The 25,470-nt window shown below is 47.3% G+C and overlaps 1 protein-coding gene and 1 long non-coding RNA gene across 2 annotated transcripts in view; one reads left to right on the top strand and one right to left on the bottom strand.

Annotated features, from left to right (window-relative positions):
* CCDC12 (coiled-coil domain containing 12) overlaps window positions 1–25,470 on the top strand; it is a 73,716-nt gene that overhangs the window by 22,580 nt on the left and 25,666 nt on the right. The window contains exon 2 of the mRNA XM_075922978.1: window positions 18,522–18,592. Coding sequence (XP_075779093.1) covers window positions 18,522–18,592 — 71 coding nt within the window. The remainder of the gene's footprint in view (window positions 1–18,521; window positions 18,593–25,470) is intronic.
* On the bottom strand, window positions 524–6,513 carry LOC142827412 (uncharacterized). Its single transcript, XR_012902147.1, has 3 exons — window positions 6,444–6,513; window positions 5,184–5,286; window positions 524–659 (listed from the first exon to the last, which is right to left on the bottom strand). It is a non-coding gene; the product is annotated as an uncharacterized LOC142827412 (long non-coding RNA).

Here is a 25,470-nt window from a genome sequence, read left to right as displayed (position 1 = left end):
AAAGTGATTTGAGATTGGTTTTAGGGGTGTAATCGTGTAGTCGATTTACTGATTAATCAATAAGCAAAAGCTTATCGGTTAATGCTTTAGACTACGCGCATTCTCCCTTCCCCCACCCAGATTACTTGCCAGTACATTTTTTAGCAGGCTGGCCAGCAGCCCGGCTCAGTTCTGGCTTGCGCCAGGCCTAGGACCTACCAGCTCTGCATTTAATGTGTATTAGGAGCCAGGCAGGCAGGCATCCCAGCTCAGTTCCGGCTCATGCTGGGTCTGAGAGCCCAGGGACTGTATCAGAGGCAGCAGCGTGGGGCAACAGGCAGCTGATCCCACCTGGCACCTCTGATACAGAGGCAGCAGCGTGCGGTGGTAGGGGGCTCCTTGGAAGTGGGGCCGGAGCGCACTGGCTGCCAGCCCCACCCCCAGGGACTATGGAATCGTTTTGTAACCAATAAGAATTCATGAGGTTAATTGAGTATTCAATTTACTGATATTTAATATCCCTAGTTCATTTAGCTTGATAACTATTAGGTGGTTCTCATTATAGGCTTTTCAATTTCAGTTTAGTTCCTTCAGTGCTTACTGTCATTTATAGATAATGACAAGATGAGATGATCTTAGCTCTCTTTGTGAGCCAACAGGTTTCTCCAGGAATTTTCTGCCTGGAAGAAGAAAATGGAGAAATGTGAGTTTAAGGCAAAGAAAAACTCAGGGCTGAGTAGCCGGGGAAGTCAGCTCATGTTCTTGCATGGCTGACTGGTGCTGTCTTTCAGGAGACTTTTTTGTTTAATTTATGAAGGGAAAAAGAAACTCCAGAAAATAGGTTAATCATCAGCTCCAGAAACGCAGAATTAGATCTGTCTTGCACCCAAGTAGCACTGCTTAATTAGCATGTGCAAAGCTGTGAAACTCTCCTTCTTATAGCTTGAGACTAACCTGTTTGGTAAATACAGGGGTGGGAAGAGTAAAGTTCGTCTTGGGAGAGAAGTTTCTGCTTGCTTCTAGCTAAATATTTTACCTCTCAACAGGTCCTTGCATGTAAAAACAAACCTCCCTGGTTTTTTTTTCTGATGGGGAATTGAAACTGGCCATGTGTGGCATTTATTTTTGTTTTTGTCCTAAGATAGTAAAGGCAATAGTCTAGGTGAAATGATTATAAAAGTGGTACAGGCTGTCTAATCTTTTCCTCCGGCTCTAGGAAAGAACCGTTTTTAGTATTCAAGTTCATTTAAAAAGTTAAAATTTAGTTTAGTCAAATTTGCCAAGGGGTTCTTGGCTGGGGTATAACTGTTTCTTATGGCTTGTTTACTGAGTAAAACGCAAGGGAGAGTTTCTATTCTGGGTGAGAGAAAGGAAATGTGCAGCTGTCTGGTTGGTAGAAAGTGATCTGCGGCTACAGCAAGCAAATTGTTTCCAAATTCTTTAAAATGCAGCACTGAGGATTATTTCATGGTTTTATAAATTCTGCTGAAAGATTCAGAGATTGTCACAGCGCACGGTGTACTGTAATTTGGATACCGTATAGTGGAAGGGGTGCATCTTGCAAGTTATCAGTTTGTCAAACTCCCAGGAGAAGTCTTCACTTTCTGTATGACAAGCGACTTTCGTTTTTCCCTCCCACGGTGTCTGTGTGCCCCTTCCCCCCTCCTCTCCCCATCGGATAGAAGGTCAGGCCTGCTTAAATACGGGAACATGTTTCTAGTTAGTGGCTGCAGTCTATAGAGAACATACCACTTAGTACCTGTATTGCTATGCTAGCGTGAATGTATTTCAGGAGCCCATGCTGTTTGCATTTTTAGAGAGCTGATGCATCTTCTCAATTGCATATAAATCATTGTGAGATGATTGTTTCTACGTGCCAGATTCTCCTTTCATCCAGGGTTTATGAATGAAGGATAGTTTTCGGCTACTTGCGGATGTCAAGAGTATCAGGTAGTCCTTTATGGGTGTTTGTTTCGTTAAGGCATTAGCCATGACAGAGGGGATTTCCTTGGGGAAAATTTCCAGACTCAGATACAAGACAAATACCAATTTACCTCTCAAATATTACAAACTTATTTGTGATACTATTGCAAGTTGGAAACTGGGTTCATGTTCATGTGAGAGCATTCTCCTAACAACAAAGTTGAGGTTCCCTTCTTGCTCCTGCTGTGAAGGGCGCATCATATTTCTCAGGAGCAGTGTGTGTCAACCTGAAAAAAGGTGTTTCGCTACAGGACCGTGATTCCCCTCTGAAGATGTTGAACACCCTCCTGAGAACACTTTTTGCAGGAATAAGGAAAGAGCATACTACAAACACCTGCCGAAGAGATTCTGTTAATGAAAGTCCTCTCTCAACACACTTGAAAGAAGTGCCACATTCTAATGCCAGAGAATAATACATCAGTATTGATCAATAAAGTGAGAGCTATACAAATCACTTGCTGGAAAAGAGAACTGAGGCAGAGTTGCATCCAACACGTTCGGGAACTTTAGAGGTTCCGTACTAACTGGATCTGGGAGCTTGGCAGTTGGAAAAACATATTTTAAAAGAATTTAAACTACATAAAATAAAAAACTGTAAGGGGATCGTTAAGGACTTTGCTTAAGATGATAACGCCAGTTTGGAATTAAAATTGTGGATTGGTTCTCAACTAATCCATTATACCAAAATCTTAATCGATTACAGAGAGATTATAGCCTCTGTGTAGTTAAATTGGAACCATTATGATACCTTTTTTGCCTGCTACCCCTTTACAACTTTGGTTTGTCCTAGATTATGCCACCCTTTCTTGGAAGGTAAAGGATAATGTTTCTGGAGCATTCGTGTAAAGTTCATTAATGTATTGAAATAAAAGATCCCTAGTTTTAAATCTTCCCTTTTTTGTTTCTCTCCCTCTAGCTCAAAAGGGACTTGTTCTGCCCTATCAGTTTTTTTTCCACAGAGTTAAAGCTCTTTGAAATATCCTGTGAGTGGACCATGGCTTCTTTAGCTATAGCTATTAAATAAAGCCATTAAGCTCTGTGTATACTTTTGGTTTCTGTGTAGCTTCTATGATGCTAATTTAATTTGTGATAGCAACTGTATTGTCAGTTGCAAAATAATAGCCACTGATATTCAATAGTAGTTTCTGAAACAGTATACTTCGGTACTGACATTCAGATAATACAGGTATATTTAAAATAGCAAAACCATCAATCCAGGAATGTAAGGTTATTGTGACTGGAAAAAGTGTTGTTCTTTCTCTGCTAATATGTTCATGGTGATTAGATAGGAAGTGTAAGAATTGGTGCTTGTGGTTATTTGCTTAGGATTTTTGGAAGCATTGGTGTGAAAACAGGATATTTAGTTTTCAGAGCTTATTCCGATCCTTCTGATTGTTCCTTATGTGAAGTCACAATGTTCTGTCTGTGATTTAATCATTTCCATAGCAACCAACTGTGACTGAACAGGGTTTATGTCTTAAATAAGGAATATAAGCATCAGGAACACAGAGGTTCTTAAAAATAGTCATGTTTTCATACTCGAATAAGTAGGGTGGACATAAGCAAATTGTTTGTAAATAGTAGTTGTCACAAAATGTATGGGTCTGTAAGCCCTGAATATATATTTATGAATTTCTATGCTCTCCTGGCTCTCTTTTGTAAATAATACAATGAAGCTTTTTTGCTACTTGCTTTTATTCATATTAACTGCCCAGTTAGGGAAGTAAAACTCCTTGATCCTTTGGTAATTATGTAAAAATTATGGTCGCTAATGGAAACTCAGGTGCCTGATGATATCAAGTAGATGGCATTTAACAATCCTCTTGAGTTTTCTGTTCATGGTACTAAGAGAATTAAATGCTCCAAAATGTTTGTTAACACTGAGGTAAGCCCAGCCATGAAAACCAGGAAATACAAAGTTAAGAGTGCATGTCACCTCCTTCAATGCAAGCCCCATCATGCTGGTAATACATAGAGTACCGTTCTACCCTCATAAACAGCTGCAAAGCACTCTGGGAACAAGAGCCTGGAAGCCCTGTAGGACATAGTCTCATTGTAACACCTTCTCTTTGTTAAAGCAAAACGTGGGTCAGCTGTAGCACACAGGAGCTGCCTACACCCAGACTCTGGCCTACTCCATATAAACCCCACCCTAGTCCTGTTAATTGTTGTCAAATCTTCAACCTCAGCGAGAGATCTTCTGAGACATTACCTTCGCTATGCCCCAGACATCTGTCATCTGTGCCCCCAGATTGTGACTATTCCTATGGCAAGAAGAAACCCCCTCATACGCCTCCAGTGAGATGGCCTACAAAATTCAGACCAGAAACGAGGCATAGTTGCTCGAGCGGTACACATTCCCCTCTTCTCATATCACAGAGGCAGTTTTGCCACACTGTTCCAAGCAATCCTTCCTCCTTCCTCTCTTCAAGACAGCACCAGCTAACACAGTGAATGCAACTGGAATGCATGGAGAATTTGTGGAATTCAAATGATGACACATCCTCATAGCCCTTTATTATGGATTCATATATTCTAATACAAGAAGGGACCATTAGATCACGTAGTTTGCCCTCTCGTGTAACACAGGCCAGAGAATTTCACCTGGTTACTCCTCTATTGAGCATAATAACTTTTGATTGACTAAAGCATCTTCTGATAGGGCACCCGGTCTTGACAAGAAATGGAAAACCTGCCACTTTTCTTGGTCGTTTAATATTTGCACTGCACTTGCTGAACCGTTCCTAGCTCAAAGGGTCTGGTCTAGGGGCGCAGGAAATGTTGAATTGAAGAGCGGGCTTGTTGCTCTTGTTTACTTTGTATCTCTTAGTTTTTTGAGACTTAAAATTAGGCATGTGTTTTAATGAAGTTTTAGAGCATTTGATTTCCTTTGTTTGTTAAAAACAAAAAATTCTCTGCATCCCCATGAATAACTCACTGCTTGTGAATTACCATGTTCCTTTTTGCTTATGATCTTCCTTTTTGCTTATTCAGTTAAGAACCAAATTTTTATCTTAAGTTCCTCATTGAAACAGCTTCTTGAATGTATATTCCAGCAAGTTGCTCTTAGCCTTAAGCCAAAATAGTGAAATCTACATTGATTGCTGCTGGACAAATGGCTCTGCGCCCCTGTATACTCTTATGTTGGTGTATTTAAATAGATAATGCACCGTTTAAATTGGTGTCTGGTCACTAACAGAACTATGTAAGCAAAATTCTACCTGGGGGATTTGTGTTCTCCACCATTCCACTGAGACGCCAAGGAAAGGAAGTTCATATTGGTTTGGAGATGGAGGAGGTGCCATCTGCCCCGTTTTGAAGATGCTGTTGGAAAAGAAGTAGTTGTTTGTCTAGGGAACAGTGATTATGACCGGATTGCAATAGGATGGGCAAACAGAGGGTGGTCCCAACCAGTAATGCATAGTGGTGCTTCAAAAGTGCTGATTTATCAAAGCTAAAGAAAATTCTGAGTGGAATTGATTGGGAGGAAATATTTAGATGGAAAAATGTGAATGAAAATTCACAGTTTATTACAGGTTCAAAGAATCACGATTTCGCAGTTAAGAAAGAGGACAACTTTGGGTGAAGGCCCAGCTGGGTTTAGAAGGGAAGTAAAAGCTGCAATAAGGAAAAAAGGGAAACAAAAAAAAAAAAAAAAGGAAAAAATGGAAAAAAAGGAGTCTGACAAGTCAGCATAAATTATAAGTAGAAAAATTAATAAGGGAAGCTAAAGATATCATCAAAACTCTATGATTAGCAGAGCCAAAGATAAAAATGAGGTTTTTATTACGAACATAAAAATCCTAAAAATGGGGGAATGGTTAATGATGACACGGAAAAGGAAGACGTGCTCAATAATTCTATTTGGAAAGAAAAAAGGGGGTGGTTCTAGTTAGGGATGTTAAAATTAGATTGATCAACTAATCTAATAGTCGATGGAATTTGCATTGACTATTCGATTACTTGATAAGGGCGCTTCTGCTTTGTAACGTAGCAAGAGCCCGCCCGGCTGTTGCTACATTTCAAAGGTGGAAGTGCCGGGCTCTTGCACATTTCAAAGAATGAAACACTAGTGTGGAGCCCGGGGAACTCCCTGAGTCCCCCGCTGGCCCCACGCTCCATGGGCGCTTCCACTTTGAAATGTACAAGAGCCCCAGCTGGGACTCTTGTACATTTCAAAGTTGGAACACCACCACTGCGCCCTCTACCCCCTCCCACAGATCTGGAGCTGGGGGGAACCAGCTTTGCCTCCTCCTGATAGGTGTAGCAAGGCGGGGGGTGGGTGGGCAATGACTAGTCGACCAGTGTGTCGACTGTCTGATAAGCTTTTGCTTATCAGATAGTCGATTAGTCACTTACATCCCTAGTTCTAGTATTACATGAGAAGGAATTACTTTCCAGGCCATTAGTAGCTAAGGAGGATGTTAGACAACACTTATCAATGATAAACATTTTAAAATCTGAAGGCCCAGATGACTTGCATGCAAGTGTCTTCAGTGAGTTGATTGAACAGATCAGTGACCTGCTGAACTTAGATTTATTAAAATCTCGGAATACTGGGGAAATTCCAGAACACTGAGTGTGCTATTATTAATAATGAATAATCTTTTCATTATTCTAGAACGATAAGCAGGATGTCTTGGGTAATTGTAGTCTGTGATTAGTCTGGTGTTGATCAAAATGTCAGAAAAGCTGATCTAGTCAATAAAGAATCAAAGGATGGGAACATAATTGGTGCCAGTCATCATGGCTTTACAGAAAACAGGTCTTGTCAAACAAACCTGATATAATTGCTTAGTTGATAACATTAGCGGCGTAGATAGAACCAGCCAAGACTTTTGTGGAGCATTTGACATAGTACTGTACAACAGTCTCACTAGCAAATTAGCCCAATGCAATATCAAAGAAGTTAAATGAGCCTGAAAACTGGCTGACTGACAGATCTCAAAGTAGTTGTGGGGATTTATCAAACGGGCATATTTCTACTCGGGCTCTGCAACAATCAGTCCTGGCTCTGTCACTGTTGAATATTATCAGTGATTTGGTAGTAAATATAAAATCACTGCTGGTATTTAGAAAATTGTGGATAGCACAAGATCGGTGGGGTGGTCAATGAGTTCAGTCCTACAGAGTAATCTGGCTTGCTTGGTACAATGGGCCATTCAAACAAAATATATTTTAATACAGCCAAATGCAAAGTTACACATCCAGGAGCAAGGGATGCAGGCTGTATGTACAAAACATTGGACTATATCCTGGAAAGCAGGGACTCAAAGGATTTAGGAGTCCTAGTAGTTAAAGTCAGCATGACCTTGCCTTGGTAAAAAGGGCCCATTTGATCTTTGGATGTATAAATAGGGAGGGGTGAGAAAGAGGAGAGAGGTAAGTTTTTCTCTCTGTCTGGCACTGGTGGGATCAGTAATGCAGTACTGCCTCTGATTCTGGGGGGCCACCTTTTAAAATGGAGGTTGAAAAACTGGATAAGTGCCGAAAAGAGCACCACACAAATGATTCAAACGTGGAGAAAAAGCTTTGCAGCAAGGGACATAGAGCTGTGTCATCTTAGTTTATCAAAAAGAAGACGGAGAGGTGACTTAGAATCATAGAACCATAGAGCTGGAAGAGACCTCAGGAGGTCATCAAGTCCAGGCCCTGCTCTAGGCAGGACCAATTCCAACTAAATCCACCCGGCCAGGGCTTTGTCAAGCCGAGACTTAAACACCTCTAGGGATGGAGACTCCACTACTTCCCTTGGGAACCCATTCCAGTGCTTCACCACCCTCCTTGTGAAATACTTTTTCCTAATATCCAACCTGGACCTCTCCCACCACAACTTGACCGGGGGGAGAAAATACCAGACCCTTACATGCTCTTTACACTAACAGAGAAAGGTATATCAAGAAGTAATGGCTGGAAATTTAAACCAGACACATTGGCTACGTCTGCACTGGCCCCTTTTCCGGAAGGGGCATGTAAATTTCACTAGTCGTCGTAGGGAAATCCGTGGGGGATTTAAATATCCCCCGCGGCATTTAAATAAAAATGTCCGCCGCTTTTTTCCGGCTTTTAAAAAAGCCGGAAAAGAGCGTCTAGACTGGCCCCGATCCTCCAGAAAAAGTGCCCTTTTCCGGAGGCTTTTATTCCTACTTCAAAGTACTAAGGAATAAGAGCCTCCGGAAAAGGGCACTTTTTCCGGAGGATCGGGGCCAGTCTATAGACGCTCTTTTCCGGCTTTTTTAAAAGCCGGAAAAAAGCGGCGGACATTTTTATTTAAATGCCGCGGGGGATATTTAAATCCCCCGCGGATTTCCCTACGACGACTAGTGAAATTTACATGCCCCTTCCGGAAAAGGGGCCAGTGTAGACGTAGCCATTTAGATTAAAAAATTAAGCCCAAATTTTTACCAGGGTGGGTGATTAACCATTGGAACAAACTACCAAGAGAAGTGGTGGATTCTTCATTTCCTTGACACCTTTATATCAAGACTAGATGTCTTTCGGAAAGGTCTGCTTTAGTCCTACAGAAGCTATTGGGCTCAATTCAGGGGTATCCGGATGACATTCTGTGTTCTGTGACTGACAAGAGTGTCACACTACGTGATCTAATATAGGGTCCCCAAACTTCTTACCTTGCCACCCCTCTTACTCCTATGCGCGCACCCCCCCCCATTCACGGAGCTGAGGCTGGGAGAAGGCTGCAACTTTGGGAGGGAGGGACTCAAACAGGCCTAAGGGGATCAAGGCTGGGACCACAGCTTGGGGCTAGGTTAGGAACAGAGCCTTGGGAAGGGGCCAAGATTGGTGATCACGTGGCTGGCAGCCAGGGCATGGTGTGGAGTGCTGGGTATGGGACTGGCTGCTGGGGCCCGGAGTGTGGGATCGGGACCTGGAGTAGAGCTTCATGGCCTGCTCCTCTGAAGCCCTTGTAGATTGGGACCAGGACACTGAAATGCCTTGGTACTGAACAGTGACCCAGAGAAACACGTGGAGCCCGGTAGTGATGTGCTCTGTTACTCTGCCCTACTTGGAAGGTGCATGGCTGTGTACTGAACTAAATGGAGCTGGTGTGTAGCCTTCACCTCCTCCCAATTTTAGGATATTTCCATAATGCAGCCTGGAGGTGATAAACCCACAGATCATTGATGTGTCCGACAGGACTGGATTCAGCTGCGAATAGGGACCTGTGTTGTATGGTGCATGATCTCAGATGGCCCACTGCACTGTACAAAGGGGAAAACAAGGAAGCTGAAATACTTTCGGTAGCAACATTCCCTGCGGCTGCCCAACAGGGCTGACTCTTCCCTACCGTCCATGCTTGCATTCAGGATGCTGCTGTAGCACAGAACCTGGTGGTTTCCCCCAAAATGCTGTGGGCATTTATGGCACTGATACTGCGATGAAGGGTGTCAGATGGGGATGGAAGTGACTAGTTGACTATACGATAAGCAAAAGCTTATCGGAGAGTCGACTAGTCCCTTGACTAGTCACTTCCCCCTCGGCAGCAAGGGGGGGGGAGCAGGCACCGGTGCTGGGGGGGGGGGGGAGAGGGAGCTGGCTTAAAAGCCGGTTCCTCCCAGCACCATCTTGGCGGGGGGGCAGAGATGTTAGCAGGGACCTGGCGCAAGCCGGGAATCAGCTGATTCACGGCTTGCACCCAGTCCCAGACACTGTGGTTCTGCTTTTTAAATGTATTAAGAGCCTGCCAGCTCTTAATACATTTAAAAAGCAGAAGCGCAGTGGGGAACCCGGCGTGAGCTAGGACAGCTGATTCCCAGCTCACACAGGGTCCCCCTGCTGAGCTCCAGCCTTTTTACGTTTAAGGCTGGTGTGTAGTGGGGGGACCAGGCATGAGCTGGGAATCAGTTGACCTGGCTTGCATTGGTTCTCTCCCCCTCCCTCCCACTGTGCTTCAGTTCAGCTCTGCTGAACATTTAAAAGCCAGAGCTGCAGTGTGGTATCCTTGGTATCAGATGGAGGGTATCGACCTTGTGATCTGGAAAGGCAGCTCTTTGGGCATACAGGGGGAGTGGTGGGACAGCGATTGCTTACGGGCTGAAAGAAAAGCAGAAGGAGGTTTCTTGCTGACATTTGGCTATACCCACGATGTGTAGTTTTCTGCAGTGTCGCCATCTGGTATTTGCTTAGCTCATTGCGGCCAAATGTGTCTTTATTGCTCTCTGGCACTTTGTGAGAGACTAAGAAGGTACCACATGGACACTGACTGTACCTCGCTTGCAGCAAAGGGTTTGGAAGGGTCCACATTCTGCAGTCTTACGTGTCTGCACATATTCTGTTAATAACTTGGGCTATTGCCAGTTCATTGTGACTCTGCCACTGGCATTGCATAGCATCGGATGCCGGTTGTAGAATCACAGAAGATTAGGGTTGCAAGAGACCTCAGGAGATTGCCTAGTCCTGCCGCGAGCTGGAACCAGGACCAACCCCCAACTAAGTCATCTCAGCTGGAGCTGAGTCAAGTCTGGCCTTAAAAACCTCTGAGGATGGAGTTCCCACCACCTCCTCAGGTAACACAGTCCAGTGTGTCACCATCCTCCTGGTGAAATAGGTTTTCTTAATATCCAACCTAGATCCCCTTCCTCCCCCGCAACTTGAGACCATTGCTCCTCGTTCTGCTATCTGTCACTGCTGAGAATAGCCTCTCTCCATCCTCTTTGGAACCTCCCTTCAGGAAGTTGAAGGCTGCTCTCAAATCCCCCCTCACTCTTCTCTTCTGCAGACTAAATAAACCCAGTTCTCTCAGCCTCTCCTCATAAGTCATGTGCCTCAGCCCCCTCATAACTTTTGTTGCCTTCTGCTGGACTCTTTCCAGTGTGTGTCCACATCCTTTCTGGTGTGTGGGTGGGTGGGTGGGTGGGTGGGTGGAGGGGGGGGGGGGCAGAACTTTAGATGTGGCCTTACCAGTGCTGAGTAGAGCGGAATAATCACTTCTTTAGATCTGCTGGCAATGCTCCTCTTAATACACCTCAATGTGCCATTTAGCTTTCTTGGCTACAAGGGCACCCTGTTGACTCATGTCCAGCTTCTCATCCACTCATCCTCTGGTCCTTTTCTGTACAACTGTTGCTTAGCCATCGGTCCCCAGCCTGTAGCCATGCTTGGGATTCTTCTAGCCTAAGTGCAGGACTCTGAGCTTGTCCGTGTTGAATCTCACCAGATTTCTTTTAGCCCAGTCCTCCAATTTGTCTAGTCCTCTGAATAATTCCGTGTCAGCCTTTGGGGTATGGTGGGGGTGGGGTTGTATCCGCAACAGGAAATCGTCTAAGTCCTCTATAGCAATTCTGTAAAACAAAATTTTTATTTGAAACCTCTTTGCTTTAACTTCCTGCCTTCTCCTCCTCCCCCCCCAGTCATATTGGTGGCTTCAAGCCAAAAGCAATGGATGAGGTTTGCGATGGTTGAGACCTAAGTAACTCCCAGATTCTACATGAGCAGATCATGTGTTTCTGTGACAGTTCATCTGAGGGCTGTCTGGTCCCAGCAGGGTGAGAGATGGGAAAGACTTCAATTTGCAGGCAGCTGGCATGCGGTTTTGTAGGCCTTCGCTATACAGCTACCTTCAGTGACGTGACTTACTATTGCTAATAATCAGCAGGTCTGGAGTCTCAGAACACGGATGTGCTAGAACCGAGAGCAGGGCAAGTCAACGTTGTTTTCAGCTCCCCCTGCTGCTTTCAATTTAAATACAAGAAAACAAAGCTGGGAGCTGGCTGGGTAGAGCCTGGAATTGATTTACAGATCTGCAGACCTGTGGAAACTGACCAGCTCCAAAGAGGGAAAACCCCTGACGCGTATGAAGTGTGGAGCTGTTGCTAGACTCAGAAGCCAGTCCCTGGGCAGTGCAGGGTGGCAAAGGGAAATGTTTCCTCTCCTGGAGCTTGAGAAACGAAAGGTGTTGTCCATGGCCATGCAGCAGAAGTGGAGAAGATGTTGGCGGAAGGCAGCTTGCCAAGGAAGAAGTGGATGGGAAGGCAGAGTGGGGAAGGAGCAGAGAATCGAGCTATAATGAATGGTACGGTATTATTTCTAGGATAGCTGTGTTAGAAAGCGCACATGTGCAGTTAGCAAGCCCAGATGGCTGGCGGAACGCGCACTGTGCCGGAAAGGACAGAGACGTGGCTGCCAAAGCAAAACAGTATCATAAGCTGGGCTGAAATGACCCAGCGGAGGGTTCCTTTCTCAGTATCGCGAATGGGTCAGGATTGTGTGGGCTGGTGATTCTAGCTCAGCACTGCTGGGAGTGAACAGCCGCATTGGTCTCCTCCCTCCAGCTCGCTGCAGCCTGGCCGTGGGCTCTTTACGGGTAACGAAACTAGAGCACAGTGTGCGGCTATTGCCACCCACCCGACAAGCTCAGCTAGGCAAAGTATCATCACTGTAAACTCTCCATCCTCCATCCGGGTTCTGTCTTGCAGTGCATCCGATCCCTGCTGGAAAAGCTCACAGGAAAACTTTCTTCCACATTCCCGTGGTCTGCAGCAGACTCCAGCATTGCTACCTAGAAATACTGGTTAAGCAGCTCCTATTGGTACATAAGCAAAACCAAATGTTGTCAACGTTTAAAAAGACAGCGGCTCCCACCTTCAGAAATGTGAAAGACTCTTGCCGTTCCTGAAAGACTCTTCTGGTGTTTCACTTTCTCATAGAACCATGGAAGATAAGGCTTGGAAGAGATCTCGGGAGGCATATAGTCCAACCCACCCACTCAAAAGAAGGACCAGCCCCAACTCAATCACCCCAGCCAGGGCTTTGTTGAGCCTGGCCTTAAAAACTTTGAAAAATGGAGATTCCGCCACCTCCTAGGGAACCCATTCCAGTGCTTCACCATCCTCCTATTGATCTAGTTTTCCCTGATACCCAACCGAGACCTCCCTAACTGCACTTTGAGATGATTGGTCCTTGCTCCGTCATCTGCCACCAAAGAGAATAGCCTGGCTCCGTCCTCTTACGAACCCCCGACAGATTTTTGAAGCCTGCTATCATATCCTCCCCCCTCATCTCTCATGCAGAGTAAAAGCACCCAGTGCTCTCAACCTCAACTCGTAAATCATGACCTCAGCTGTTGTGTAGGTAGGTCCCAACTTGTCCTGCATGTGTGACGTGATTTTTCTGTATGGAAGGAGAGATGTCGTGTGAGGAACCGTGATGTGCTAAGAGGGTTCTGTATGCAGTTAAACACGACGACAGACACAAACACCTACAGGATCTATAGAGAGCATTCTTAAAACTGAAATATCCACCTGGAGAAGTGAAAAAACAGATGGACAGAGCCAGAAGAGTACCCAGACATGAACTACGTCAAGACAGGCCAAGACAAGAAAACAACAGTATTCTGCTTGTCATCACCTGCAGTCCGTGAGCTTTTGTGGGCACAACCCACTTCCTCAGATAACTGGAGTATTAAAAGTCCAGATCCAAAATAAACAGGGAATAGAGGGGAGAAGGAAGGGGAGAAAATAGTGAATTGGAGTGTTCATGTTACATGACGCGGCTAGAGAAGGTGCAAACTCTTCTTAAGTACCTATTGGTTAGTTTTTTAAGTCATTAGGATATGGAAAGTAGTGTGCTAGCCAGGTGATGTCCTTATTCATACTTATGTGATGGGTCCCAAACCTGTAAATGAAGTCAAGTTCCAACCCTTCCCTGTATATTTGGCTTGTGGAATTGTCCTGAAACAAGACCGTGACCTTGAGATCCATTAATGAGTATCTGGGCAAGTTAAAATGTTCTCCAACAGGTTTCTGTGTGTTGCCTTTTCAGATATCTGATTTGTGTCCGTTAATTCTTTCCCGTAGAGACTGTCCAGTTTGGCCAATATACATGGCAGAGCGGCATTGCTGGCATTTGAGGGCATAGATCACATTAGTGGATCTTAAGCCCCTCCAACACGTTATCAACAATTCACAATCTGTCTTGGAAAAGGACCTCTCAGATCCAGGGGGAAAGGCCAATCCTCACCCACAGACCTCAAACAAATTATTGCCAGTAACCACGCAGCACACCTCCATCATAATCATCCAGGAACCCACCCCTGCCATCAGCCCTGGTGCCAGCTCTGTCTACACACCTACACAAGTGATTTCATCGCTGGACCCAACCACATCAGCCACTACATCTGAGGCTCATTTAACTGCACATCCGCTAAAGAATGGCTCAGGTGTGGGAATCTCCCCAAAATCCTCAGCCAAGAAGACCGAAGCAAACAATTAATTTAGTTTCTTCGCAATGACCGTATCATCTCTGAGTGCTCCTTTAGCATCTCGATCATCCACTGGCCCCACTGGTTGTTTAACAGGCTTCCTGTTTCTGATGTACTTAAACACGTTTTTGCTATTTTTTAATTTTTGGCTAGCTGTTCTTCAGGTTCCTTTTTGGCCTTCCTAATCTTATTTTTACACTTCATTTGACAGAGTTTATGCTCCTTTCTATTTTCCTCTCTAGGGTTTCATGTCCACTTTTTAAACGACACCCTTTTATTTCGCTGCTTCTTTTACTTGGCTAAGCCAAGCCACGGTGGCACTTTTTTGTTTTGTTACTTGCAAAGATTTTTCTGTCACTCCCAAACTTCAGGGACACCCACTTTTACCCAATTCCTAGGGCACATGATATAACCCTGCTAATTTAAATACCCATCCTTACCCAATGCCTAGGATTTAGGGCAGGGGTGGGCAATAATTTTTGACGGAGGGCCACTCCAAGATTTTGGAAAGTGGTCGAGGGTCGTACTCTTCCATGATATTAATGGAGGAGGTGTGGGGTCTTTGATGGAGGTTGGGTGCAGAAGGGAGCTTAGGGTAAAGGTCTAAGGTGCAGGAGGGAGACTGGAGTCTGGGAGGGAGTTGGGATGAAGCAGGCGGTCGTGCCCTAGTGCTTGGGATCTGACTTAGGGTAGGAGGGGATTGTGATCTGATGCAGGAGATTGGGTTGCCAGATCTGGGAGCGGGAGTGGGTGTAAGAGGGGGACAGAGGGTTTGGGTATGTTGGGGGGGGGGCAGAGAGTTGGGGCAGGAAAGGTCTGGGTGCCAGAAGCAGGCTGTGGCCAAGAGACTGACTTACCAGCTGCTAAACTAGCCTGCCCGCCCGCAGAGCTAGAAATGTTTCCCAGCCAGCCTGCCTGCCTGGCTACGTGCTTCATGAATAACTGAGCCCAGGAGAGGGGGTGTGGTTCTTCTTGGCTGCCTGTTACTCCAACACGCAGCTCCCATTAGCTGGTTTCTGCCAGAAACCGGCCAATGAGAATGTGCTGGGGGTGGGATGGCTCCTAAAAAGTCCCCCCCCCCCAGTTTCAAAACGGAAACAGAGCTCTTCAGCCGTGTTTCTGCATGGGGCTCCCCACTGCCTCCGCGGGCTGGATCCGGTGACTTGGTGGGCCGGATCCAGCCCAAGTCTGGTTCAGGGCATAACTTCCTGTGGGTTCGCATGATCTTTTACCACTGAAGGAGCCTTACATAGTAATATACTACTTAATCTCTATTGATTAATTACCAAAACCAGAGTGCACACACCAGGCATATAGTGCTCGCCTCTCCCAATGAAACAGATCAACTTCTCTTGCTGGCTAGTCAGGAGCAGGTCCATCTGGGGGGCTCCAGTTTCAGCACAGTGTCATTGGTGCAGGGTTGAGGTCTGGCAGCTCTGATCTTGGAGCTGTGTCCTGGAGTTGGTTCCCTGGTTCTCTTACTGTGTTTTTGTTTTTTTTATTAATTTGGAGTATACATTTAAGTTGAGCCTCTACTATATGGTGTGTTTGAAGAGTTTCCATGCAGCTTGCGGGGAATTCACTTTTGGGACTATAGCTTTTAATTTCTGTTTAACTAGTCTCCTCATTTTGGTGTAGTTCCCCTTTCTGAAATTAAATGCCACAGTGTTGATTGGCAGCAGTTTTGCACAGCTTCACCATACCGCAAGGCTGGGGAAGGGATCCGAGCATGGACCCTGAGCTCCCCTGGCTAGGAGAGAAGGCAGAATTCTAGTTTGGCCAACAACTGAAGTGATGATGCCTGGATTTGGTTGACATGGAGAGTCTTATGACATCCATTTCCCTGTGAGTGCAGGATTATTCCCAGGCATATTTTCTTTACTCAGCGCACAGTCAACCTGTGGAACTCCTTGCCAGAGGATGTGGTGAAGCTAGGATTTTAACAGGGTTCAACAAAGAGCTAGATAGATTCATAAAGGTTAGGTCCATCAATGGCTATTAGCCAGGATGGGTAGGAATGGTGTCCCTAGCCTCTGTTTGTCTGGAGATGGGTGATGGGAGGGATCATGCGAGGATGTGATCCCTCCCTCTGGGGCATCTGGCATTGGCCCCTGTTGGCAGACAGGACACTGGGCTAAATGGACCTTTAGTCTGACCCAGTCTGGCTGTTCTTATGTTCATACAACCGGGTTATGTTTTACAGTAACTGACTTTCTGAAACACAACCCCTGGTTGCGAGCAGTGGTTCACCTACTAATATATGTCAGTCTTCATTGATGACTTTCCTAGCAAAGAATTATCCACATATGCATAAAGAAAAAAGGATTTGAGCAGACAAATTACCCCATTGGAATTGACTTTCATCTGGGGGAAAAAGTCAGCAGCCTGTTTGTAGCAAAATAAAACAAAATTCCTTCATATCTATGTCAGTGATGTCTCCCATAGTCAGGTTTAAAAAAGAGTGAGTGAGTGAATGGGGGATAAAAGTTGGTGGTGTTATGGTTAAAGAGGTATGGGACACCTGTCCAGTTATTATGGTTAAAGAGGTATGGATACCTGTCCGGTTATTAGAGAAGTTTGGAATATGCTTCATAATGAAATATTATATATGGTTGGCTATTTATTACCAAATGATCCTTTGATGATAATCCTGGCAGAATTGTCCAGGTTCAAAGGATTAATTTAATATTTGCTAATGGATGCTGGGTTGCTGACAGCGTCTCATTGGAGGGGGAAAACAGCCCCACATTAGCGGAAAGGCTCCAAAAATATGGGGTGTCGATACGGAAAGAATAATGCATCAGATACATGCTCAACAAAACAGAGGGCCGATAAATATTTAGATGTTGGTTACCATTTATTCATTATTCCAAGTACATTCACCTGCAAATTAGGGAAGTTAAATTGTGAGTAATTGGCTTATCAAATAGTCGATGCATTTTACATATTCGATGAGTCGATAGGGCGCCTCCACTTTTGAAGTGTAGCAACTGCCCTAGGGCTGTTTGTACGCTTCGAAGGCAAAAGCGCTGCGTGGAGCCTGCGGTCAGCTGGGGACTCGCCTGCGGTCAGCTGGGGACTCTCCCGCTGGCCTGGGCTCCTTGTGGTGCTGCCACTTTGAAACGCCGCAGGGACCCTGGCCTCAGGCACCACATGGCGTTTCAAAGCAGCAGCGCCACCTGGGGTCAGTGGGAAAATCCCCATCTGATTCTGGACTCCACGTGACGCTGCCTCTGAAACGCCACGTGTAGCCTGGTGACACCCCAGCGGCTTTCTGATAGAGGCAGCAAGGGGGAAGGGAAGCGACTAGTCCTTCACATCCCCACTGCAAATCAATCCTAGCCCATCTCGCCAACCTGTTGAATATTAAAGATTGCTGGACATGCCTGATTCGATACATCAGTAGTGTCAGGAGTTCAGCTCAGTACAAGCACCAGAAATAACCCAGCGTGGAGAGTGGGAAGTGGCTTGCCGTAATATGGTAACACCCTACTCGATAGAGGCTTAGATTATTCTATTACTGGGTTTGTTTCTCGGAGAAAAGATAAGCCCGGTGTTGTAATCCTGAGTGCCTTGTTTGGTGATTTCTGTAGCAATGATTTTCAGACCTGTTCAAACTTCCTATGTGGTTATTTGAAATGATGAAGAAGTCATTAGCTGCCCGGGGACCTTGGCTAAAAGCCGTGCACTCCCACTGTTGCTGGTGTAGCTGACCCATTGCTAGCAAACAGGAGCTGTGTTTCAGAAAGCAGTGTAAACTCAAACCGACTGTAAGCTTGGGAACAGTTCTGCACTCGCAGGGGCATGGGTGTCCTAGGACTCTCCATATTAACCCCATCCAGTCGTTATCACGTCAGTTATTGGCCAAACTAGAATTCTGCCTTCCCTCCTAGCCAGGGAAGCTCAGGGTCCAAGCTCGGATTCTTTCCCCAACTTAGTGACGCAGGGAAGCTGTACACAGCTGTCGCCAATCTACTGCGCTGTGCTCTGCCCTACAATGCCCTGCTATCCACAGCCCTCCGTCCTTTGAAACAAGGTGTAATTATTCTGCAGACCCGGCCTCTTAGCTTAGTTTTTTCCATGCTTCCCTCACTGAATTGGCTTGGACATCCAGAAATGAGGAGAATATTAGTTCCGGATGTGTCAGATGCCTTTAAGGAGAAGATGTAATTTTCCTTGTCATCGGTACAAGCGAGAAACCGTGAAAAGTGCAGCGATTTTTGCCTAAAAGCCAGTCACGTTTAAACTGTACAGAATCCCGGTTTCCCGGTGCCCCTTCGTTCTTCGTTTGCTCTGTATAACTCTGGAAAGTAGAGACCTGACAAACTTTTTCGATTTGCAGAATGAGGACAACGGGGAACCTGAGAATAAGCAGTTGAGAGAAGATGACGAAGAGGACGCCGTCAAGCACAAGTAATTTGTTTGATCTTCAGACGGATGTGACTGACCATGTGCTGCTTTCGTGCTACTTTCCATGGTTTGCTAATTGGGATCTTCTCTTGGCTTCCAGTGCCTGGATAGCTCAGTGAAGATGACCCACCCTAGAGGGAATACAGTGAAAAAACCACGGGCTGTTAAGTGGGCAAAAAGGGAAATAGTTAAGAAATGGTCCATTTCAGACATTTTAGGAAAGGCACACGGCCCTTCTGTTTGGGAAGGTGTACAATGCAAAGGCAAACCTGTTGCTGGCCAGTGTTTCCTGCTTATTTCATGGAGCTGGAGCTCTGGGACTTTCCCGCTTTTTAGGGACTTAGAGTCTTAGTACCAACCTGAGCCCAGACATCTGTCCAGCAGTGAAATAATGCCGCAGACCGAGCCTTATGGGTCCGAGTCAGCTAACCTGGGCCAGCCATGGGTGTCTCGTTTCTGGGTAGACCAGTGCTCACCAACCAGTCGATCGGGATCGACCGGTAGATCTTGGAGCCTCTGACGGGGATTCTAACTGGTTTGGCCAAGAGGTTATGAAGCCCAGCACTTCCCCCACTGCTGTGCATCTCCTGCCTTGGAGCTGTCCCCTCAGGAGCTTCCTGCTTTCTGTGCAGGGCAGGGGAGGAGAGGAGGGTGCTGATGTCAGGGTGCCCCCTTCTCCTCCTCTGTGTCCTATCTCCACAGAGCAGAGAGGGGGCACAGCAGGGCTTGGGATGGAGTTTGCTGGCTGCTTTTGGGAATGGTGCAGGGCCAGGGTAGAGGTGTCTGCCTTAGCCCCACTGCACCCCCACCCAGGAGCCACCTGAGGTCAGCAGTGCCCAGCTGGTGCCCACATCCCGAACCCCTACACCAGGCATGAACCCCCTCCTGCATCCTGAGCCCCTGCCCTAGCCCCGAGCCATCCTGTATCCAAACAACCTCCCAGAACCTGCACCTAGAACCCCCTCCAGCACCCCAACGGCCTGCCCCAGGCTCAGCTCAGAGCCCCTCTCACACTCCAAATCCCTTAAACTAAGACCAGAGCCCGCTGCCCCTGCCTGATGAAAGTGGGGGGAGGGGGGAGAGAGAGGACGTAGTGAGCATGGGCGGGGCCTTGGAGAAGGGGGCGGGGCCTCGGAGAAGGAGGCGGGGCAAGAGTATTTGGGTTGGAGGTAGATCTTGGATTGCACTTCAATTCAAATAGTGACCTCGTGCTTAAAAAGGTTGGCGATCACTGGTGTGTGGACATTCCCTTCAGCACCGACAAACAAGAGGAAGGCCACTCCAGGCACTGGATTATCGCAATCTACACGGAGTTTAGCCTTCTTCCAAATTGAAATCCAGCAGCTGTGGTTGTTAGAGCTTTGTCTCCTCCTGATGCTCCTTAAGCAGGGAGTTACTTTGGGCATCTCTGAACGATGGCTCAAAGACCTAACGGGGCTTCGGTTAATTGTGGCCAGATGCTGGGCTTCCCTTGTATCTGCAAGGTGTAAAGACAAAGGCGGGTTTTTCTTGCTGGCAGAACCAACCCTTTAGCTGATTTGGCCGCCAATAAATATTTGCAGGTCCTAAATACTCCCAGAGGACTTGGGGGCATTGAATTCCGTGTACGATCACAGGAATTTCACAGTCTCCCTCGCCATCTGGCAGCGTAGAAATCCCCCTGCCGGAGAGCTGCATTTGAGTGGCTGCTTCTGCACGAGCGCTCGCTCAGTGGTGCTGATCGGAGCAGAATGAAACTGTTGTGTCCCTGGTCTATTTCAATTCTGCTGTGCACAGGGACTGCCCATGTGGCATTCTGCGCTGGGGCTGAGGGCGGCTCTCGGGATGAAGCGTAAAGAGGCCAACTTGTGTCTCCCGCTGCCTGTTCTTGGGCCTGAAAGGGTAGGGAGGCCCCGCGGAAGAGAAGTGAGCCGAAATGCCAAGTATACAACGTGATAAATAAGGAATGAGCTGCTATTACATTCCAGCCCTCTGCCACTTGATATACTGAGTCAGCCACGAGGCAGTGCAGGGTAGCGCTGTGGGACGAGATGTGCCAGACCGGTGGCACCTCTGCCCTACCATGAGTGGCACTGATGTGCCATCAGTGATGTATTCTCATATCCACTCTAGAGATGTAATGGTGGAGTCGATTAACTGATAAGCAAAAGCTTATAGGTTAAGTCTATAGACTGCACACATCCTCCTTCCCCCCCTCCAGTACATTTTTAGCAGGCTGGCCAGCAGCCCAGCTCAGTCCTGGCTCATGCCGGGTCCAGGACCTACCCCCGCTGCTGCTCTGCATTTAAAGTGTATTAGGAACTAGGCAAGAAGGCAGCCCAGCTCAGTCCTGGCTCATGCTGGGTCCAGGACCTACCCCCGCTGCTGCTCTGCATTTAAAGTGTATTAGGAACTAGGCAAGCAGGCAGCCCGGCTCAGTCCTGGTCCATGCTGGGCCTGGAAGCTCAGACACCCCTGGGCAGGGGCTGCTGCCACCCCACGCTGCGCTGTCTATCAGAGGCAGCAGCGCAGGATGACAGGCAGCTGGTCCGCAAGGGGAGCTGGTTTTTAAACTGGCTCCCCTTGCGGACCAGCTCCCACCTGGCGCCCCATGCTGCTGCCCAGGATACAGAGGCAGCAGTGCAGGATGGCAGGGGGCTCCTCGGAGCTCCGGTGACTATCGAATAGTCGAGTAACCAACAAGAATTCATGTGGTTACTCGACTATTCAATTGACCAATATTTAACATCCCTACTCCACACCGTGGTTTATAACAATGGCGCTGGCCACGTTCTCTTTGGAGAGGCCTGATGGTGATGTGAAAACCCCTCTCTTGACTTTCAGCCTCATGGTTCCTTCTGGCTTGAACCGTGCCAGAAGTCACATTGTTTCATACCATGTCTTCAGCCTGTACGCTCTGGAGTCGGCCAATCACCCCCTTCTCCGGGACTGTTGGAAACTCATCATCTCCTGGCCTCTGGCAGCTGCCAGAAAGGCCAAAGGGTTTTCCACTTGTGTGCCGTCTCCTTGAAACATCACAGCAGCTGTATGAGAGCAGAAAGCTTTAAGCATGGCGCCAGCTGCTCCCTGTCAGAATTCAGGTTTGTATCCGTGGGGCTAACTCTGCCCACAGATGTAGGCTTAGGCCGTCTAGAGAGGCCTGTGGGAGCTGCATGCTTCTGGGTTCCTTGTAAAAAGAGTAAAGTTTGCTTTCAGTAGCAATTACTTCCCAGCAGCTTGCAAGACCCCTGAGTGCATCTGTCCAGCTACTCTCTGTGTTGTCAGGGTAACTTTGCAAGGCAAATCAGACTAGCCTCTCCTCTGTAGGGGATGTTTGAATTGCACATTCCCCTTTAACTGTTCAGCTGTTAGAGATATTCACATTGCACTTAAACATCTTTCATTTACTCAGGAGTTTTGCTTAGCAGCCCCCTCGCTTACGAGACAGATTATTCTTTTAAAAAGGGAGCGACTTACACCTACAGGACACTGACACTTTGCTTTGACACACCTGTTCTTAAATATCTCCAGAGTGGGAGATTTCACCACCTCCCTTGGCAATTTATTCCAATATTTGACCACCCTGACAGTTAGGAATTTTTTCCTAATGTCCAATCTAAACCTCCCCTGCTGCACTTTAAGCCCATTACTCCTTGTCCTGTCCTCAGAAACCAAGAGGAACAAATTTTCTCCTTCCTCCTTTAAAGCTTGTGGCATTGGTCACTGTTTGAAGCTGGAACGCTGGGCCGCATGGACCATTGATCTGACCAGCATGATTGTTCTTAAGTACCACACCTAATGTGATAATCACTTTTTGTTGAATAACTCAGGTTAAGATCCAGGGGATCGTGAGATAAGTTGCCTTAAAGAGAATTTTTCTATCCCATCAGATAACTGGTGCACAGAAATTCTCCCTGTCTGCCTGAATATGCTCCAAACCTTAGAGAGTCATTGGAAATGAGCAGACAGTTCTTGGGCCACAAGGAGCCTAGGATTTGGGTGATCCGAGTTCAAGTCCCCACTTTGCCACAGACTTCCTTCCTTGTGACCTTGAGCAAGTCACTTAGTTTTTGGGTCTCAGTTCCCTGTCTATAAACTTGGAGGTGGCAGCCACGCTCTACCTGATGGGTACTGTGCGGATAAAGACACTGAAGATACTGATGTGCTCAGAGGGCCTGGGGGTCAGATAAATTCCTAAGGGAAAGACATACTTCTGTCAGTCTACGACTCCCACGACGCAGACCCTCCTGGATTTGTCACCAGGGTTTAAACAGTATGCAAGACTTTTTTATATCTATCTAATCTGATCTAATCTAATCTAAAAAAGCTGCACATAGTAGCACTTGAAACCTTGGTGAATTTTTGCTGGGTTTTCTTTGTTAGTTGGGGGGCTGCTTTCCAAGAAGTTATGCCAGTGGCTGCAACTTCTGAGCCAGCCTGCGAATTGGCGCAGTTCTTTCTCTGTTATCGAACATCTGTTTAAACAGCTGTGCTTTAAAGCAGGGGTCTCAGACTCTTGGCCACAGGGCCATCTGCGGCCAGTTTCACAAACCGGCCCGCACATGCCTTGATGGCACCTGAGTCCTGGGGGGACAGCCCGTACCCTTCGCCTAAGTCCAGCTGCTCCTCCACCCCCTTCCCCTTGTTCCATCTCCCCCCCTCCTCCTGATACACACATCACACTCCTTCCTTCAAGTCCTCAAGAGATGTGGCCTCAAGGATTACCAGGGAGAGGGGCAGTTGGTGTGGGTTGGATCCACCTAGCGGTGGCAGAAGCCACGGACCCTGCTCTGCCGCTGCTCTCTCCCTGAGCTGCCCAGTCACGGCGCTTCACTGCAGCTGCAGGAATCGGAGCGCCCTAGACCCAACGTGGGCTGGCTTGGGAGATGGCAGCAGGATGGAACAGGCTGCTGCGTAGCTTTCCTTCCCCATGGCTCCCACTGCTGCGGTGAGTGTGTGGGGGAGGGACGTGGATGATCCCTGCAGCCAGCCCCAGCCCACTCAGGGCCCCACAGACTAGCCTGAGTTTGGGGGACTATCCCATCCATAGGGCAGTAGGGGTTGCCACTGCGGGGTCTCCCACAGTGCAATGGCAGCAAGGGGGTTAAATCGCCTGGAGGTGGCAGGCAGGGCTGGGGGATACAAAAGGAGGAGCACATGGGCCAGCAGATGCATGGGAGTGGGATCACATGGAGACCCTCTTCCCTCCCCATCCTCCCCGGACTCCTGCCAGGGAGGGGTGCCTGCTGGTCCACTAGGAGGATTTTAGGACTGGCACTGGCCCTAAGGTGAATTGAGTTTGTGGCAACCCTAAGCTTCAGAAATATTAGTGTCTGTAGCCAGGAAAGCATTCAAGACGCACTGTTCTGATGGTAGCTAGTTGTCCCTGGCCGTATCCATTGGGTGTTTCCCATTTTGCTGACCATCTCTCGCTTAAGAAACCTTCTCTTCGTCCCCTTTCCTCGAGCGTTTGTGCTGCCGACACACAAGTGAGTGCTGAGTAGGCCTCTCTACAAAGGTGTTAACCCCGGCGCGTCTTGCTCCCACCGAACCTGGCTTCTGGGAGGAATTTTCACTGTGGCCATAGCTGCAAGGAGCTTGTGTGTATGTTTATTTACCACTTTCCCCAGGCTATTGATCAGGAAGCAGCTGTTTGGCTCAGTTATGTGCTGTCACTCGCATGATCGATATCCTACCGTTGCAAAGGATGGGTGTGGGCGGACTTTGGTCTTGCCTATCTGTTCGTTTCTGCGATTTGGACAAAGTAGGTTACTTATGTGTTAAGTCTGTTCCTGCGGCTATTGATCTGATTCCCATAAAACCACCCCGCACCGATGATTTAAGCCTCCACCCCATGAAGGAAATGCTCTACATTGTAGGACTGCAGCCTGGGCTTTCGGTTTGCAGGGAATGTCAAAAACTGCATGGCAGGGGTGAGGGCGGGAGAAAGGAGTGACCTGTGACTTAACCAGCCATGCTAGCAATTACACTTCACAAGGCTGCAATTAATCCGCTGCTGGCATTTCAGCATTTAGTCATCCCGAAGAATTACAACACCCCACAGAGCCGCTTGAGCGAATTGTTTCCTGGGAGGAGCTGCTGGAAGCGGGGGCTGTGACATGCCCTCTCCCCTGGTTTATGGCAGGATGTGTCACGGATCAGGTTGAAACAACCCGTCTTCAGATCCTGTAGGCACAAAATAAGATGGCAAACCCGCCTGACAAGAGATTGAGAAGGTGAAACAGTGACGGCAGTGCCCAGAACATCATCTGTGCAGAGACGGTTGCTTTGCAAGGTGGGACCAGTTTCTTGTCTCTTGGGAGCACCTTTTCTACAGAGGCCACTGTACTAAACATCTGACCCATAGTGATGTGCGTGGGGGGACACGTTGGTAGCGGCCCATTGTCTTGGACATGAGAGTCGGGCCTCTTGATATCCTGGTGTAGGGTCCTGGATCCACTTTCTTCATCATTTTGTTGCCAGGCTCTGAGCATGTGCCTCTTCCGTGGTTGCCGCCACGCCCCCTTCTCTTCCTGGAAGCGAGTCTAAATCTCATTGATGCAGTTGCCCTAACACCTGTGGGGCTAGACAGGGGGATGAAAAGTAGCTGGCTCTGGTCAATCTGGGTAAAACCGAAGTGACGCTGGTAGAAAGGAGAAGCATTTCTAGGACCTGGCAGGAATTATTAGGAAAGGGATAGAAAATAAGACCCAGAATATCTTACTGCCCCTGTATAAAACTATGGTACGCCCACATCTGGAATACTGTGTACAGATGTGGTCTCCTCACCTCAAAAAAGATATTTTGGCCTTGGAAAGGGTTCAGAAAAGGGCAACTAAAATGATGAGGGGTTTGGAACGGGTCCCGTATGAGGAGAGGTTAAAGCGACTGGGACTTTTCAG

The sequence above is a fragment of the Pelodiscus sinensis genome, chromosome 2 (assembly GCF_049634645.1).
Source record: "Pelodiscus sinensis isolate JC-2024 chromosome 2, ASM4963464v1, whole genome shotgun sequence".
NCBI classification, from domain to species: domain Eukaryota; kingdom Metazoa; phylum Chordata; order Testudines; family Trionychidae; genus Pelodiscus; species Pelodiscus sinensis.
Note: the sequence above shows the minus strand (reverse complement) of the source record. Positions and strands in the feature narration are given on the sequence as shown.